The sequence below is a fragment of the Telmatherina bonti genome (assembly GCF_933228915.1).
Source record: "Telmatherina bonti genome assembly, chromosome: 3".
NCBI lineage: Eukaryota > Metazoa > Chordata > Actinopteri > Atheriniformes > Telmatherinidae > Telmatherina > Telmatherina bonti.
This window is the reverse complement of record NC_136621.1, coordinates 23,057,960-23,072,115: the sequence shown is the minus strand read 5'-3', so window position 1 is coordinate 23,072,115 and position 14,156 is coordinate 23,057,960. Positions and strand designations below refer to the sequence as shown.

The 14,156-nt window shown below is 36.7% G+C and overlaps 1 protein-coding gene across 1 annotated transcript; it reads right to left on the bottom strand.

Annotated features, from left to right (window-relative positions):
• Nucleotides 1-55: 55 nt before the first annotated feature.
• Nucleotides 56-6,847, bottom strand: pvalb7 (parvalbumin 7). Its single transcript, XM_079238222.1, has 5 exons — nt 6,673-6,847; nt 1,790-1,858; nt 1,490-1,619; nt 1,255-1,364; nt 56-960 (listed from the first exon to the last, which is right to left on the bottom strand). The coding sequence occupies exons 2-5, from the start codon at nt 1,848-1,850 to the stop codon at nt 935-937; spliced, it is 327 nt and encodes a 108-aa protein (XP_079094348.1). The 5' UTR covers nt 1,851-1,858; nt 6,673-6,847; the 3' UTR covers nt 56-934.
• Between the last annotated feature and the right edge of the window lie 7,309 nt (nt 6,848-14,156).

Sequence of the window (14,156 nt, the reverse complement as noted above, 5' to 3'; positions counted from 1 at the left end):
TGTACCAAAATAAAAAATGACACTGTATGGAAAACTAAATGATTGAAACCGTGGATTAGAATCATTATTTTAATAGCTGTCTGTACAGTAATTCATTTGTTATGTGTTTGGTGTTTGTTTCTGATGGTAAAAATATGAAAAGAAAGAAGCTTTTTGAAAATACTCACATCTTCTTTAAATCTCATGGGGGCTTCCTGGTTATGCCTCTGTTCATTTTCACTGATAAACAACCTTGCTAGAAGATTAAGCCACATACTTGCTCTACTCACATTTGTATTGATCTCATCATTTCAACACAGACTAACAAAGCAAATAAATATGCTTCTTTTGACATTTTTTCATGTTCTGTGAGTTATTTGCTTCATCACAATGATAAACATTAAGTAAAGAGACATTAATTCAAGTTTGTTTTTTTTAATATAATTTCATTAACTGATGTCTTTTCTCTCTTCACAGCTCTCCTTTTAAATGATTTTACTTACTACATTGTCTTATCAGAGGCAGGGAATGAGGAGGAGGGGATAAAGGTGAGGTAAAATGTTTTAGGAAGAGGAGAAGAAAAAGGTGAATTGATACATTAGCATCCAGAAATCAAATTAAGTAATATGAGATGCACGGCTTAAATTAAACAGAGGAAGTAAAATGGGACTTAAGGAGTCTTTAACATATACACCTTCTACAACACTAGTACCATCTTTAAATCTTTGAGAACGACTGAATTCTTACAGCATGTGTGGTTAAATACATAAAAAATGAAAATCATAAATGAAACTAATGCCTCCTCACGGTGACTGCCCGTTGGCCTTTTTTTTTTTTTTTGGTAGTTTCGTATCAACCAGGCCAAGTGTGACTCCATATGTGGAGTCCACAGGAAAGTAAGAAGAGTTTGAAGGTGGCAGGGATGAAGAGGAGGAAGAAGGGGTTCATCTGTCCTCTACTCATGCACCAAGGTCTCAAATTCTGGAAATTAAAACAAAAAAACAAACCAAAACATGTGAAATTGTGCACAAGTGGGTCAAGCCTTACCAATTACAAAGGTCAGCAATATTCAAGTTCTTATTTTAACAATAGAAAGAGTCTTGATGGTCAATGTTGTCAATGCTTTTAGTCAGTTTGAATTTATTTGACCATGTTCAATTTTACACATTTTTGCACAAGCTCTATTGTAAGCCTTTAATCTTTGACAACAGGAAGCCCGGCCCAAGGTTAGAATATATTTTAATTTCACTGTGGGATGTTACTCCCTCTGCTCACCATCGATGCCGATCTTGCCGTCTCCATCTTTGTCTGCAGCTTGGAGGAATGCTTTCGTCTCAGCATCAGTCAGATCTCTGCCATCCTTAGAGAATCCCTTCAGCACAAACCTGTATGAAAAAAACAAACATTGCAGACCAAATTCATTCCACTGTAGCAGTACAATGTGCAGACTACTCAGACTCTGGAATAACTTGGGTTATTATGCATTGTTGCATCTATTTGAAATCCTTACTTGAGCTCTTCTTCCTCTATGAATCCACTCCCATCAACATCCAGGACCTGGAAGACCTTCTTAACATTCTCAGCTGTCATGGCCTTCATTCCCACCATTTCAAAGAACTTCTTTGGATTGAATGTTTCAGCTACAAGAGGCCAAGCAAAGGTCAGATTGTTAATCTTCCAAAATTAAAAATAGACTCCTACTTCTCATATACACATGCACAGAACAAGACACAACAGGTTTTTTATTTACTCATGAACTGCATGTACATAACCACCAAATGTGCCCATCAGGCGTAATGTCTGTACAGACCTGCAAAGGCATCAAGAGCTTTCTTGATCTCCTCTGCTTTTAACAGATCCGTCATTACCATCCTGCCAGCTGGAAAGAAACAGAGAAATGGCAAAAAGATGCACTGTCAGTACTGAAAGGACAACATTTATATTATATAGTTGTGTACAGTCATTTGGGACACAGAAATAAGGATTTTGTACAAAAGTGAAAAAAAATCTTTGAATCCATTTATCCTAAAAATGTGTTGACTGCTGAGGAATAAACCTCAGCTCAACAGTTCAATGATCCAGTCTAACAATTTCCCTTTGAGCATACACATGGTATATATCACCCATGATTTCTATTTTATTTGCATGTGTAATTTGTAGATTGGTGCTCTCTCAGATAGACACACAAGTTGGTCATTCTGTCATCCTAAAGTTGTTTTTATATGTGCCGCCTCTGCAAATTTCTGTTGGACGAGGACTGCAGCATTGGAGGACTGCTCCATTTGTTCACTGATTCTGTGTTTCTTACAGATTATAATTTGTCAAACAAGCATTTACAATAAAACACTCCCCAAAGGAAGAAAAATTTCCTGCAATATGTAAAAAGAGTGAACCCTAATGCAAGTCAGAGAACTGCAGTAGTGTTTACTTTTCAGCAGGTGTCACAACTGAGCTGAGGGAGGAACTCAGGCTTCTTGTTTGGTTAAGAGCACTCTGAAAGTGTTGGGTTGACAAGACAAATGTTTGGTCAGATCATTTTTGTGCCCTATTAATTTCCCTTGTGTAAGTGTGTGTGAGCATTTCTAGCTGTGTAAGTCACACACATTGGTGACAGACAGCATGTATCCATTAGACTTGCAGAGCCCCCAGTAAGGCTGTGCTGATACTCCCTCTGCAGGTTGCTCTGTCTGGAGTCCAACAAAATGATGGCACACCCTAACTAAAGGACAGAGTAAAAACAGAATTTATTTACTGCCTATTTCTTCTCACCTTTCCTGACACCTGCCATATGACTGACTTTTGGCATCAAAAGCCAATTAAGGGAACATTTATTTGTGGTCTTTGAGATGTTTATTTATGTCCCCGGCTATCAAATATTGCACTGTAAAGATAATACCAACAGATTAAAAGACTGTCAGTCATTTGTTTAAGACAAAAAGCTATATAGACTCTTTTTGATATTCTGCTTACTTACAAAAAAAGTTTTTCACATCGTTTCAGACTGTTGAGATTTACAGCTTCATGTCTTATTGGTGTGCCTAGAGGTAGAACATGCATTTCAGTCATCGCTGTCATTAACATGACCACAACACTCCTAATATCTCCTCAACGCGATTTTTAATTCTATGTCAGCAAACAGTGGGACAGATAAATATCTGGGAGACCCTGTTTTCCCACCACTGATTCTATTCCTTATGTTGTGACTGTCTGAGTATGTGCTTATTTCTATTAAGGTGTTTTTTGTTGGCTTCTCGGACCGCCCTTGGTGGGGCAGTGGAGAGACTCTTCTTTTTTCCCCCTCAACCCCCTGTTTACCTCATGTTTTCTTGACGATAAATGAGATTCTGATTCTGATATGTAATAATTTAGGGTGTAAATTCTTATATTTATTTACAGGACTTGTAATTAATTTGATTAAATGCATTTTAATCGCATAACAATATTTGCCCCAAAAACCTTTTTTTTTTATTTACATGGTTTTAGTGGATGACTGAATCAAATAGTAGACACAGGGATTGACAGTTTAAACTCAACCTATATTAATGTCTGGAAAAATGTATGTTATTGCATTTCGATTTAAAATAGTAAAAAAAAAGAATGAAAAAACATCCCTCATTAAAACTATGAGACCTTAAGTTCAAATATTTTTCAAATTACTTTTCATAACAGCTCCAGCACTTTTAACTTTTTACATTTTAATCCAAGGCTGCACTGTGGCACAGTGGTTAGCACTGTGGCCTCACAGCAAGAAGGTCACTGGTTCGAGGGGTTTGGTCAGTGGCCTTTCTGTGTGGAGTTTGCATGTTCTCCCCATGTATGCGTGGGTTCTCTCTGGGTTCTCTGGCTTCCTCCCACCATCCAAAGACATGCATGATAGGTTAATTGGTCACTCTAAATTGCCCATAGGAGTGAGTGTGAGTGTGAATGGTTGTTCGTCTCTGTGTGGCCCTGCGATGGACTGGCGAGCTGTCCAGGGTGTACCCTGCCTGTCGCCCAAAGCCAGCTGGGATAGGCTCCAGCTTCCCCGCGACCCTGAATTGGATTAAGCGGTTCAGAAAATGAATGAATGAATGAATGAATGCATTTTAATCCACACAATTAATGAAAAGACATGATACCATGGTCAGTGATAATAATGCCAACTGGCGAGCAATATTATCGTATCTACACACACTAACATTTGTTAGTGTGTATAGGGGTCGGGGCTATGCAGCATCTGCTGCTGCTAACTGAGAGTAAACTATATGTGCTTTTATGTTACTCAACACAAGTCTGTGGATTATACAGACTGAATCAAAACTAAATATAGCACTAAAGTTACTCATTTATTAGCTTTGGTCTATCGTGTGCACTAGTGTCCAGGAAATTGTGAACTGATGAACGTTCTGTGTTTTAGGATTAAATAGGTTCATTTTTTTTTATGTGTTAATTTTTCTGTGAATAATGAATTGCAATTAACGCGTTGAAGTCCCATTCCTAGTAATAACCTATAGAACATTATACACGCACATAAAAAGTGATGAAATGGTATTTCATGAAAACTTGCAGCATCACATGCCAGCATTATAATTCATTTTACTTTGGTCGAACGTCTACGTTTTATTGGCAGCAAGACAAGACCATATTTGTTGTAAAAGGAAAAAAAAAAAAACTAAACAGAGTAAAATCAACTTTTTAGTGTTATTTTAACATGGCTGTTTTGTTGCTGGGATGCCTGCCGTCCAGACCAATCAATCAAGAAAAGATTGGACGATGAACACATTTAACTACTAAGCAGGTGTTAGCTTAATTTAAGCAAACATATGATAACCATCCTTTAAAAACAATCGCAGTTGATTTTCTCAGTTCCAAAATACTTAATAAAAAAGTGCCTAACTTGCAATTTTATTGAGATTAATTTCCTGCAGTCACCCAACTAAACTTAAGCAGATTTTATATCTTTGGTGTCCTCTAATGAAGACTAGTTCAGCATCCGTCTTGCATCCTGTCTCTTCTCTTTGCTCTCTTGTGTCAGTAAATGTCAGTCAGAAAATTGCGCTTGTCTTATCGCTTGCTCTGTCACTTTCTCGCTTTTTTCCTCACTTTCCCTGTGAGAAATTAGAAATGGTGCATGTTCAAAGTGTCCAATGTGTCGAGACCCAGCTGCTGGTGTGTAATGCAGTGTCGTAAAGTAAAACACAGCTGTCATATGATTTTCCAGGAAAGATAAAAAACATGTGGTTACTCATCCTCGAGATGCTGCAGAGCAGCAACAGCTCCAGGAATTTATATAATAAATGTGAGGGGATCAAAAAGCATACAGAGCATATAAACTGAGCCTATATTTGTCATAAAGAAATAACAATTTCTTCATTTTAACATCTCAGTTGTTAGTTTTGTTTAATTGAACTGTTAAGATAGTTAGTTGTTTTCATAATGGTTTTGACTTTGAGGTTTGACGGTTGTGTTGAAAGAAATGCACGGTTGCGTAAAGGCCAAAGTCCTTCCCTGAAACCTAAATGTCCTGAAGACAGAATGACTCTGCAGTTTATACTACAGTGAAAATATGAGCTTGTCACGTTAGCTGGGTTTTTGTTTTAGCACCATAACCAGTCTATTTGTCAAATAGAGGCTTTTCACTGAGTTTGATATATAAATAAAACTGTCAACCTGAGTTTTTCTTCAATAAAGTGGCCTTAGTTTTACAGCCTCATCTATTCATTTGATGAAGGCAGCAATGAAAAATCTTGGTCAACATCAGTTGAGACATCTAACAAGTTGAACTATCCGAAAGCACACAACAAGAGTAAGTACAATGAGCAAGTAAATACAGTCAAGGCACAACACTGGGAGTGTATTATTAATGAATATGTACTCATTTCAAGGTAAAGGAACAATGTTGGAAAAAATAAAAAAAACAATTAGAAGATGGATGATCGAGTCAGGCTATATTGCAATAGTTCAATATGTCACATTTTAATAGTGACACATAAACCAACACCCTTTCACCAACACAGGCTCCTAACGTTATCTTCTAGTTGATTCTAACCACTGCAGAGCAGAAAATAATAGGAGACAACACACTGCAGTGTGTGGGTATGTATGAGATACAAAATCAATATCAAACTAACTGTGTTTAGAGAAATCACTTATACGGACCCCATATTTGAACCCCTCTAAAAAAGCTGCTTTAACTTGCCACTGTCAGAGACATATTTGACCAGCATTACTGATAACGCTTGAAGATGTGACATTTTAATAATGATGATGAACGACTCCCATTAAGATACTTTGTAGATATCAAAGAATGATTCTAATCATTTCAGATTGTGGTAATCTTTGAATTTATTTTGAGTTGACAGGTCATATTTATATAAACCTTCCACATCATTGATGCTCATGATAGATTGAGTTTCTGCAGAGCAGAAACCAGATCTCATCCAGAGGTTTAGAAATTCACTGCTGCTATTCACCTTGCAGCTACAGCATATTCTATCACTGGCTGACACTTCAGCTTTATTATTTATCCAACTAGCACTGACATTTCATCTGGTTGCAGCTTTTCACAGGTAATCCTTGCTATCGTTGTGGTTTAGCTTTCTGCTCTACAGATGCCTGCAGCTCAATCTTGCAATCTAGAAACTTATTTCTATTTGTGTGTTTAGTTTTGAACGTCTGTTCTCTGCTACATTCATTACTATTTCTTTGTCTTACCTCAATGAAGGGGTGGATGACTGCAGATGAAAGGAGAGAAATGAGGCAAAAGGAAAAGTGATGGAAGGCGACTGGAGAAGAGAAACGGTCTGGAGATGGAAGTAAGATGGGAAAGTTAAGGGGGAGGACACAATAAGACTTTTATAGCTGCCTCCAATCTCATACACAGTTGTCCCACGTATCCCCCATGCACCAATATCATCCCCACCTCTATTTTAAGACGAGGGGTTTGTCAAGACATGACGCAAACGCTGTTGGCCTATTAATAATATTTCTTTATGTGACTTTCTTCAGACTTAATCTCCACCCTGGGTTTCTTTCTTTGCTCTGTACAACACATCTGTCCTTTTATGCTCTTATCTGCCCTGATTTATGCCTCCATCTTTGTGCTGAGGCTTATGTTGACCAACTAGCACTGTTAGATAGTAGTGTAAGGTAAAAGCAAAACACTAAAACACAGTGTGACAAGGTCGTACTGCTGTAAGTAAAAACAAAAGAAGTTAGACTTCTTTATCTTAAATATGAACAAGTAAAAAAGAAAACTACATCAAAGAAGATGACAACAATTTAGGTCCACAGTCATCAGTGTCGTCTTGGGGTGTTGTCGATAAAACAGCTTTTTATTCGATTTTATAAAATTCCAGATCTTATCAAGTCAAATATTTTTATTACTGTAACTCAACATAACAGATAAATGCAATTGTTTTATAAAAAAAAACAAAACAAAAAAAAAAAACTTTGGATTTTTATATTTAGACTTTTTATAAATATGCTGTTTTGTCTCCTAGCCTTTACAGAAATCAAGCATGCATCACATCACACCAGTAAACAACAAATGAGAATCACAGAGTGAATGAGAATCAGCAGGAATTATCTAAATGTTCTTGTATCGAGGTGAGGCCTTTTTTTTATCTGCATTTCACTGCTTTTCTGTGAAAAACATATATTTTAAGCTGTTGATTAATGGATTGGTTTTGTACAATGATTGCTTGTTTCTGATTATGAACTACACTTAGCTTTTTTCAGTTCTTTGATATTTCTGTTCTGTTAGTTTTTTTTTTCCTGCTCTGTAACTCAATAGTGTTTCACTTCAGTGTATAAGCATGCATATGAAGCACATCATGCATGTTGCTACAGTAGGAAATTTGCTGGGTGATCTTTTTGTTCATGGTGGAATTTTTTATTACATACAAAAAGTTGCAGGCTCCAGCTCATAGTTTAAGCTCTTGTGTTTTCCATCCATTTTCTTAGCTGCTTGCTCCATTTAAGGGAAGAAGCTGAAACCTATCCCTGCAATCACTGGGCGAGAGGCAGAATACACCCTGAACAGGTCACCAGTCTTCTTGTGTTTTTCCTCCATTTTTCTACTGTGATCACAATAATCTCCTGATTTCTATTTTCAGACATCAGACTTACTGTTACCTTATTTGTTATCTTTATTTCCATATAATTCTGGACACTATCCTTATTTTTTCCTTAAACATCCATAATTACAGTTTGTGCTACTCAGACACTTAATCTTGGTTAGTGAAACTGCAAGAACAATCAGTTTAGGTTGGTGGCGTTTGAAAGAAAAAAAACTAACTGTCATAATGCTGTAGTAAGTTAAAGAACATATATAGAGGTCTTTTTACATAAAAGAATTATCATTATAGATACTGAATGACATTTAAGAGTGAGTTTATGACATCTAATAGCACACTCCTCTGGTAAACTTCAGATTTTACTAATCATTTGCAAAATCAAGCTGGAATATCAGCATGCTAAATAATTTCATAACTTGCTTACTGCAAAGACTGATCTCCTGTAGAGTGGAGCCTTTCATGGCTTCATTTCAACACCTAAAATTCTGCTTTGACAGTTTTCCCACATTTGGTGTATCGTAAAATAAACTATTAGTATTACAGTGAAATCTTTATATAAAATGAAAACTTAGAGAGACAAGATCCTTACTGGCAGCATCATTTGGCTTTGTTTTGAATCCTACAAAAGCCCTTTTCAGACAGCTCTGTGGTCTTTGCCACTGTGACAGCTACTGTAAATAATTATTCTCCCTTTAATGCAATAACCCATCATTTATTGCTTGATTCAAACCAACTTTTGTTATTATTGTTTTGCTTGAAAAAACAGTGCCAGGGATTGTGGCTAGTATATTCTTATGATTTCATTGGTTTATTTTTCCATAATAAAGCCTTCTATGTGCATCTTTATGACAGTGCACATAAAAAAGACTCATTTGTTAATATTTCTGACAGTATCTTTAATTCAGGGGTCCCATTAAATCCCATTAATAGTGTAATATCTGAAGAAATCACTGCATCTGGAAGGTTAATGGATCCAAACAGCAACCAAATAAAACAGATAAAAGTGTCATGTTATGTAAAAACCTACAGATCACAAAAGTTTGAATTGTCCTGCACTGACCCTCTGTCCTCTCAGTGTCCTGGCCTGAAACTCCCTTAGCTCTCTTGTCTCTATTGAATTACCCTTCATCAGCACTTTCCAGCACTGTGGGAAAATGTGAATGGGAGGGTTGAGGTGGTGAGGACAACATGCTGGAACAATTTGTTGTGGGGGAGAGATGATTGGGACAGAGGTGCACAGATTCATGTGTAATTCGAAATAAATTCAGAAACAAGCCAAGAGTTTGGATAACTGACTCTGAAATGTGAATATACATACAGTAAATAATAAGAAGAAAAAATAACCCTGAACACTGAAGTGGCAGGCTGAGCCGTAATTAAACTCACTGAAGCAGATGCAAACATGGTTGAAAAGTGTACAAAGAGGTCTGCAGATCAAACTGAAAATAGAGAAAAAGTGAGAGGGACAGTGACAGACAGAGAGAGAGAGAGAGAGAGAGAGAGAGAGTGGGAGGAATTAAATGTGTTTTTAATGACCAACATATTATACAGCAACAGGTGGACGATTAGGTCATGGCGATGGCAGCTAAAAGTCATAACTGTGCACAGATCTGTGTGTGTGTGTGTGTGTGTGTATGTGTGTGTGTGTGTTACTGATAGCACAGGGGCATCCCTCGTCTACTCACACAAAGATTAGGAGATATTAGCCCTAAAAATAAACTCAGGGAGACCCGGTGTTAGTAGGAGGAAATTAAAAGAAGTACAACATCAGATGTGTGATTGTACAGTGAAACCTTACTTTTGGTGACTTTTGATCCTTTCACTGTAATATTATCTGTATAAACTCACGTGGGCAGAGCTGTGATGATACATACTGGATGCTATAATGTTGCAACTTTCCAGTTTGGGTCTAAAATCAGTGATAGTTAACTGAACTTGCCTCTACAGTTCCTAACAGTTCAGTCGGACTTCATCATGCCTGCTTTGGTTCATTAGTTAAAAAGAGTCACTATTGCTTTCATGGGTTTGAAATAAAGCTTTTCAGTGTTTGCACTCATTTGACTACAACAATGCTCATAACATCAAGAGATCAGTTCAAACTGCACAAAGGAGTGGGAGAAGGAAGCCCCACATTTTTCCAAATAGGCACCACATGCCAATGGTTACACTGGAGTGTTTAGTCTTAATATAGTGCCTTGTGTGTGGTTGGGAGTGTGTGTGGGATGAACCAGGATGTTTGGACTTTGGTTTGTTACACAGGCAGCTTGTTAAATCATGGAACACCTTATTTTCAACATTATCTGATGTGCTTTGTTTAGGTACAGGTGACCACTGCCTCAATGTTTGGAAATCAGAAAAAAAAGTTTTCTTTGAAAGACAAAAATGATTCGAGGTTTACTCAAGTCTTCTGGTCATGTTACACCTGATGTCTTTTAAACTGTTTAGCTTTTCAAATGGTAGGTGTGTTTTTACATGACAGGGGATTTGGTTCAATCAACAAATCTAATACTGACATGAAAATCCAAGTTTACATAAATTATTTACTGTATTAACAATGTGTTTACTCAGTCTCTCATGGAGATTTCTGGCCTTTTGTCAGAATCATAACTTCATCTATGTTCTATTAGCAGGAGTAATTATTTTGAAAATGTTTGTTCTCTTTCAACATCAACAAGATCAAGTATTTTGCTGTTACCAGTTGAATTCTTTTGCACCGTGTGAACATCTGCAGAGAAGTCTTCATGGAAACTTTGCAGACCCAGGTGAAAGGCTTTGTTATGCTGAACTACAAGGGCAATGTTAAGATTTCTTGTCCCCACATTCTCCAGGTTGTGTCATACACAGTATTGCAATCTGAAATAACCTACATATAGTTCCCTGAAGGTAATAAGTCAATATTTTCTTAATGAATGCTTGAATGATTTTATTTCTCCAGTCATGGCTATTGCTATAAGTTTTCATGGTGTGCCACCAGGTTTAACTCAGGCAACATAAAGAATAAGTAGCTGTGTTTTCAATACAGTTTTCACTCAATAAAAGTGATATTTCTAAAATTTTAAGATTTGCAGGTGTTTACACTAAGTGGAGTTTAGCATTAGTTGCATATATGGTTTTTATTATCATGTAGCGTCGCTTCAGGGTTTTCCATTTGCTGAGGAGGATTGGCAATGTCTTTTTGAAGCCCTTCTCCCTCACTGTCCCTTTTTAATTCATTGTTTCACTTTGCATGTTGCTGTTGTTTGCTATTGTGTATGACGTGTTAATTTAACTTTTTAATCATTTTTTTAAAAAAAAATCTCTCATCCTCTGTCCATGTCTACTGTGCCATCTTTGCCTGAAGCCAAGCAGTCGCATGAGATCCAAAGACACAAGAGGTGATGCACAAATGTGCAAAAAGTGTTTGTATAAAATTTGATTTTGGAAGCAAAAATCCAAGTTTTGCTTTATACTTCCATGTTGACACATCTAAAAAAAAAACTCATGAGTGTAAAAACCTTTTAGTTATATTTGATGGGTTTTTTTCAAGTTATGGGTTTCCATTACCAGATTTTCATTGCGAAATTTAGGTTTTGCACAATTCTAGGGTCAATGGAAACATTTGGAAAACTGCTCAGCTTCCCTGCTTTCTGTTTCTCTTATGATGCTGCTATGGTAACCAGCTGTCAACATAATAAACAGACCATGTGTTTGTTGATACACTCTGCCAGTGTCACTTCTTGTGTTTCTTAGCATGTGTGTATGTGTGTGTTTGCAAGCTTGTGTTGGTACCTGTCAACATAATGACTAACTGTATTTCATCAGCAGACGTTTTACAGTGTACTTCTGTTTCAGAGTTATATTCCAAGGTTAGCATGTGATAAACTATATACAAACACTTACAGTACACTTCTGTTAAAAACACGCACACACACACATTCACAATCCCCAAATTCTCTCTCCCCCACACACACACACTCACACAAACACAACAGACTCCAGCAGCTGGCCTGACCTTGAAGATAAATACACCCTTAAAAAATGTTTCTGCAATTCATGGCTGGTGATGGTGTGTTACACGAGCAGCGTTTCAAAGGATCCATCTCAGGCTCTGTGAAAATAGATTTGGAGTCGATATGTGCTGCACTGATACTCACACATTTGTCTGTGCACTCGACTGAAGTGTTTGTTTCTGACTTCTGCGAACAAATACAGTCAATCGCGCCCTTTTGCTCAAGGTGCTGCAGATTTTTTTCTGCACTCAGACACAGATGTTCCTTCTCTTTGCCTTGTTTCTTGTGTCTGAGTAGCTGTTCAGCTCATAGCTGACCAGCTTTCACTGTTACTGTATCCAGTGTGGAGACAACAAACATTGTCAAACTGAACATGCCGATGGGCTGCAGGTCTGCTGACTAATGTGTTAGAAAACAAGCATATTTTGGTGCATTATGGAAGCCTGAAGAGACTGTGGATGTTTTTTTGTTATATATATATATATATATATATATATATATATATATATATATATATATATATATATATATATATATATATATATATATATATATATATATGTGTGTTGCAACCATAAGCAAGTGGTTTGGATTGCTCCAGAAGGATTCAAGATCTAGCACAATCAATATCCTACATGTTATCTTGAACATGAAAAAAATATATAAATCAGATGGGAAATCATGCTTGTTATTTCTCTCTCTAACACACACACAATGCCTCAACACATTCACTTTATCTTATCTCATCAACTTTACTGACATCTAGTGTTGGAAAACAAATGCTTCAAAGTGAAAGTAAAGCCTCTGTCATCAGATGTTTTTTCTATAGTCATTTACCTTTAGATCATTTCTGGCAATGACAAGCCCTCATCTTATGAATGTCAACAAGAAAAGTAGTGAGAGAGGTCACTGCGTTCGTGCAAAGGCATTTTAGAGAATGTGTGCGTCGTGTTTCAGATTAGATAAAAGAAATAATATGAGAACATGCTGCAGGGAAAAGGGTGGCACTGACTAAATAGAGGCAGAATATCTCCTAACTATGCAGCATGAAGGATAGACTTTCAGATCTTAGCAGTGGGTTTTAAAAAAAAAAAGATAACAGCCTCTGTAAATGTCATGAATCTTGCTCTATATTAAATTGATCACTAGTAATTCACTTACATTACAATGTGATGCTTGAGGTGTGATCAAGCTGTCACTAAGGTGGGATTGGATTGGTTCTTTTTACACTTAATGTGGAAGATTGACAGAAAAGCGACCAACAGAAAGAAGAGAGTTTATATGCAGAAAAGCCCCCAAGTTCTAAATAATTCCATGCTGCTTGCTATTGCATTTACTGCAACCATACAGGTTGATGAAATAATATTCATGACTGTATTTGCATGTTATTTAGATGTAACATACATTAAAAACCCCTGCCAATGATAGTTTAGAGGGACGCCACCGTTCCAGTTACATGTGCATCTCAATCTGAGGTTATTATGTGTATTTCTGCATAAATATGTCCTAAAGTATCTTCAGACTTTTACATATTTCACCTACCCCTTCATCAGTTGTTAAATAGCTGGTATTCAGATAAAAAAAAAAATGAACGAAAAAAAAAGAAATCTTTACAACTTAAACATAGTTACTATGTTTGATTCAGATTAATGTGACATAATACATGTTCCAGTAGAGTTTAGATTTCTGCAGGCATTTGCACTAGAAAGAACAATGACTGTGCACAGAAGGTTATATTTTTCCTCTAATCCCTTTGTTGGCTCTCCTGTTTCAGTCTTGGTGAAACAAGGTGCTTTTTACTCAGAGGAGCTATGGTTTTATGGTTGTGGTTCCTATTCCTTTCTCCTTTGTAATTCAGCCCACAGACTCCTACTGAACAAGACCCCCGGGTGCCAACAAATTTACATCGTTTACTGAATGTCTGTGAAGACTGACTGGTAAACTGTAGTTACTTTTCTAAATAAAAGGAACCATTTTTCTTAAAACACAAATCACTCTCTCATTGTAAAGATATGTAAATAAATCATGTTGAAATGTGTTTTCATTAAAAACAATTACAAAGAGACTTAGTATGATGCAACTGAAAGAAACCTGTACCACATTAAAAAAAATATGTTTTCTCCTAGATAGG

Bases quoted from the DNA above. Each gene is read 5' to 3' on its own strand.
- pvalb7 (XM_079238222.1), bottom strand. From the start codon at position 1,850: ATGGTAATGACGGATCTGTTAAAAGCAGAGGAGATCAAGAAAGCTCTT. The intron at 1,365-1,489 runs GTAAGGATTTCA...TTTTTCATACAG, and splicing joins ATAGAGGAAGAAGAGCTCAA to GTTTGTGCTGAAGGGATTCT. The intron at 961-1,254 runs GTGAGCAGAGGG...TTTAATTTCCAG, and splicing joins CGGCAAGATCGGCATCGATG to AATTTGAGACCTTGGTGCAT.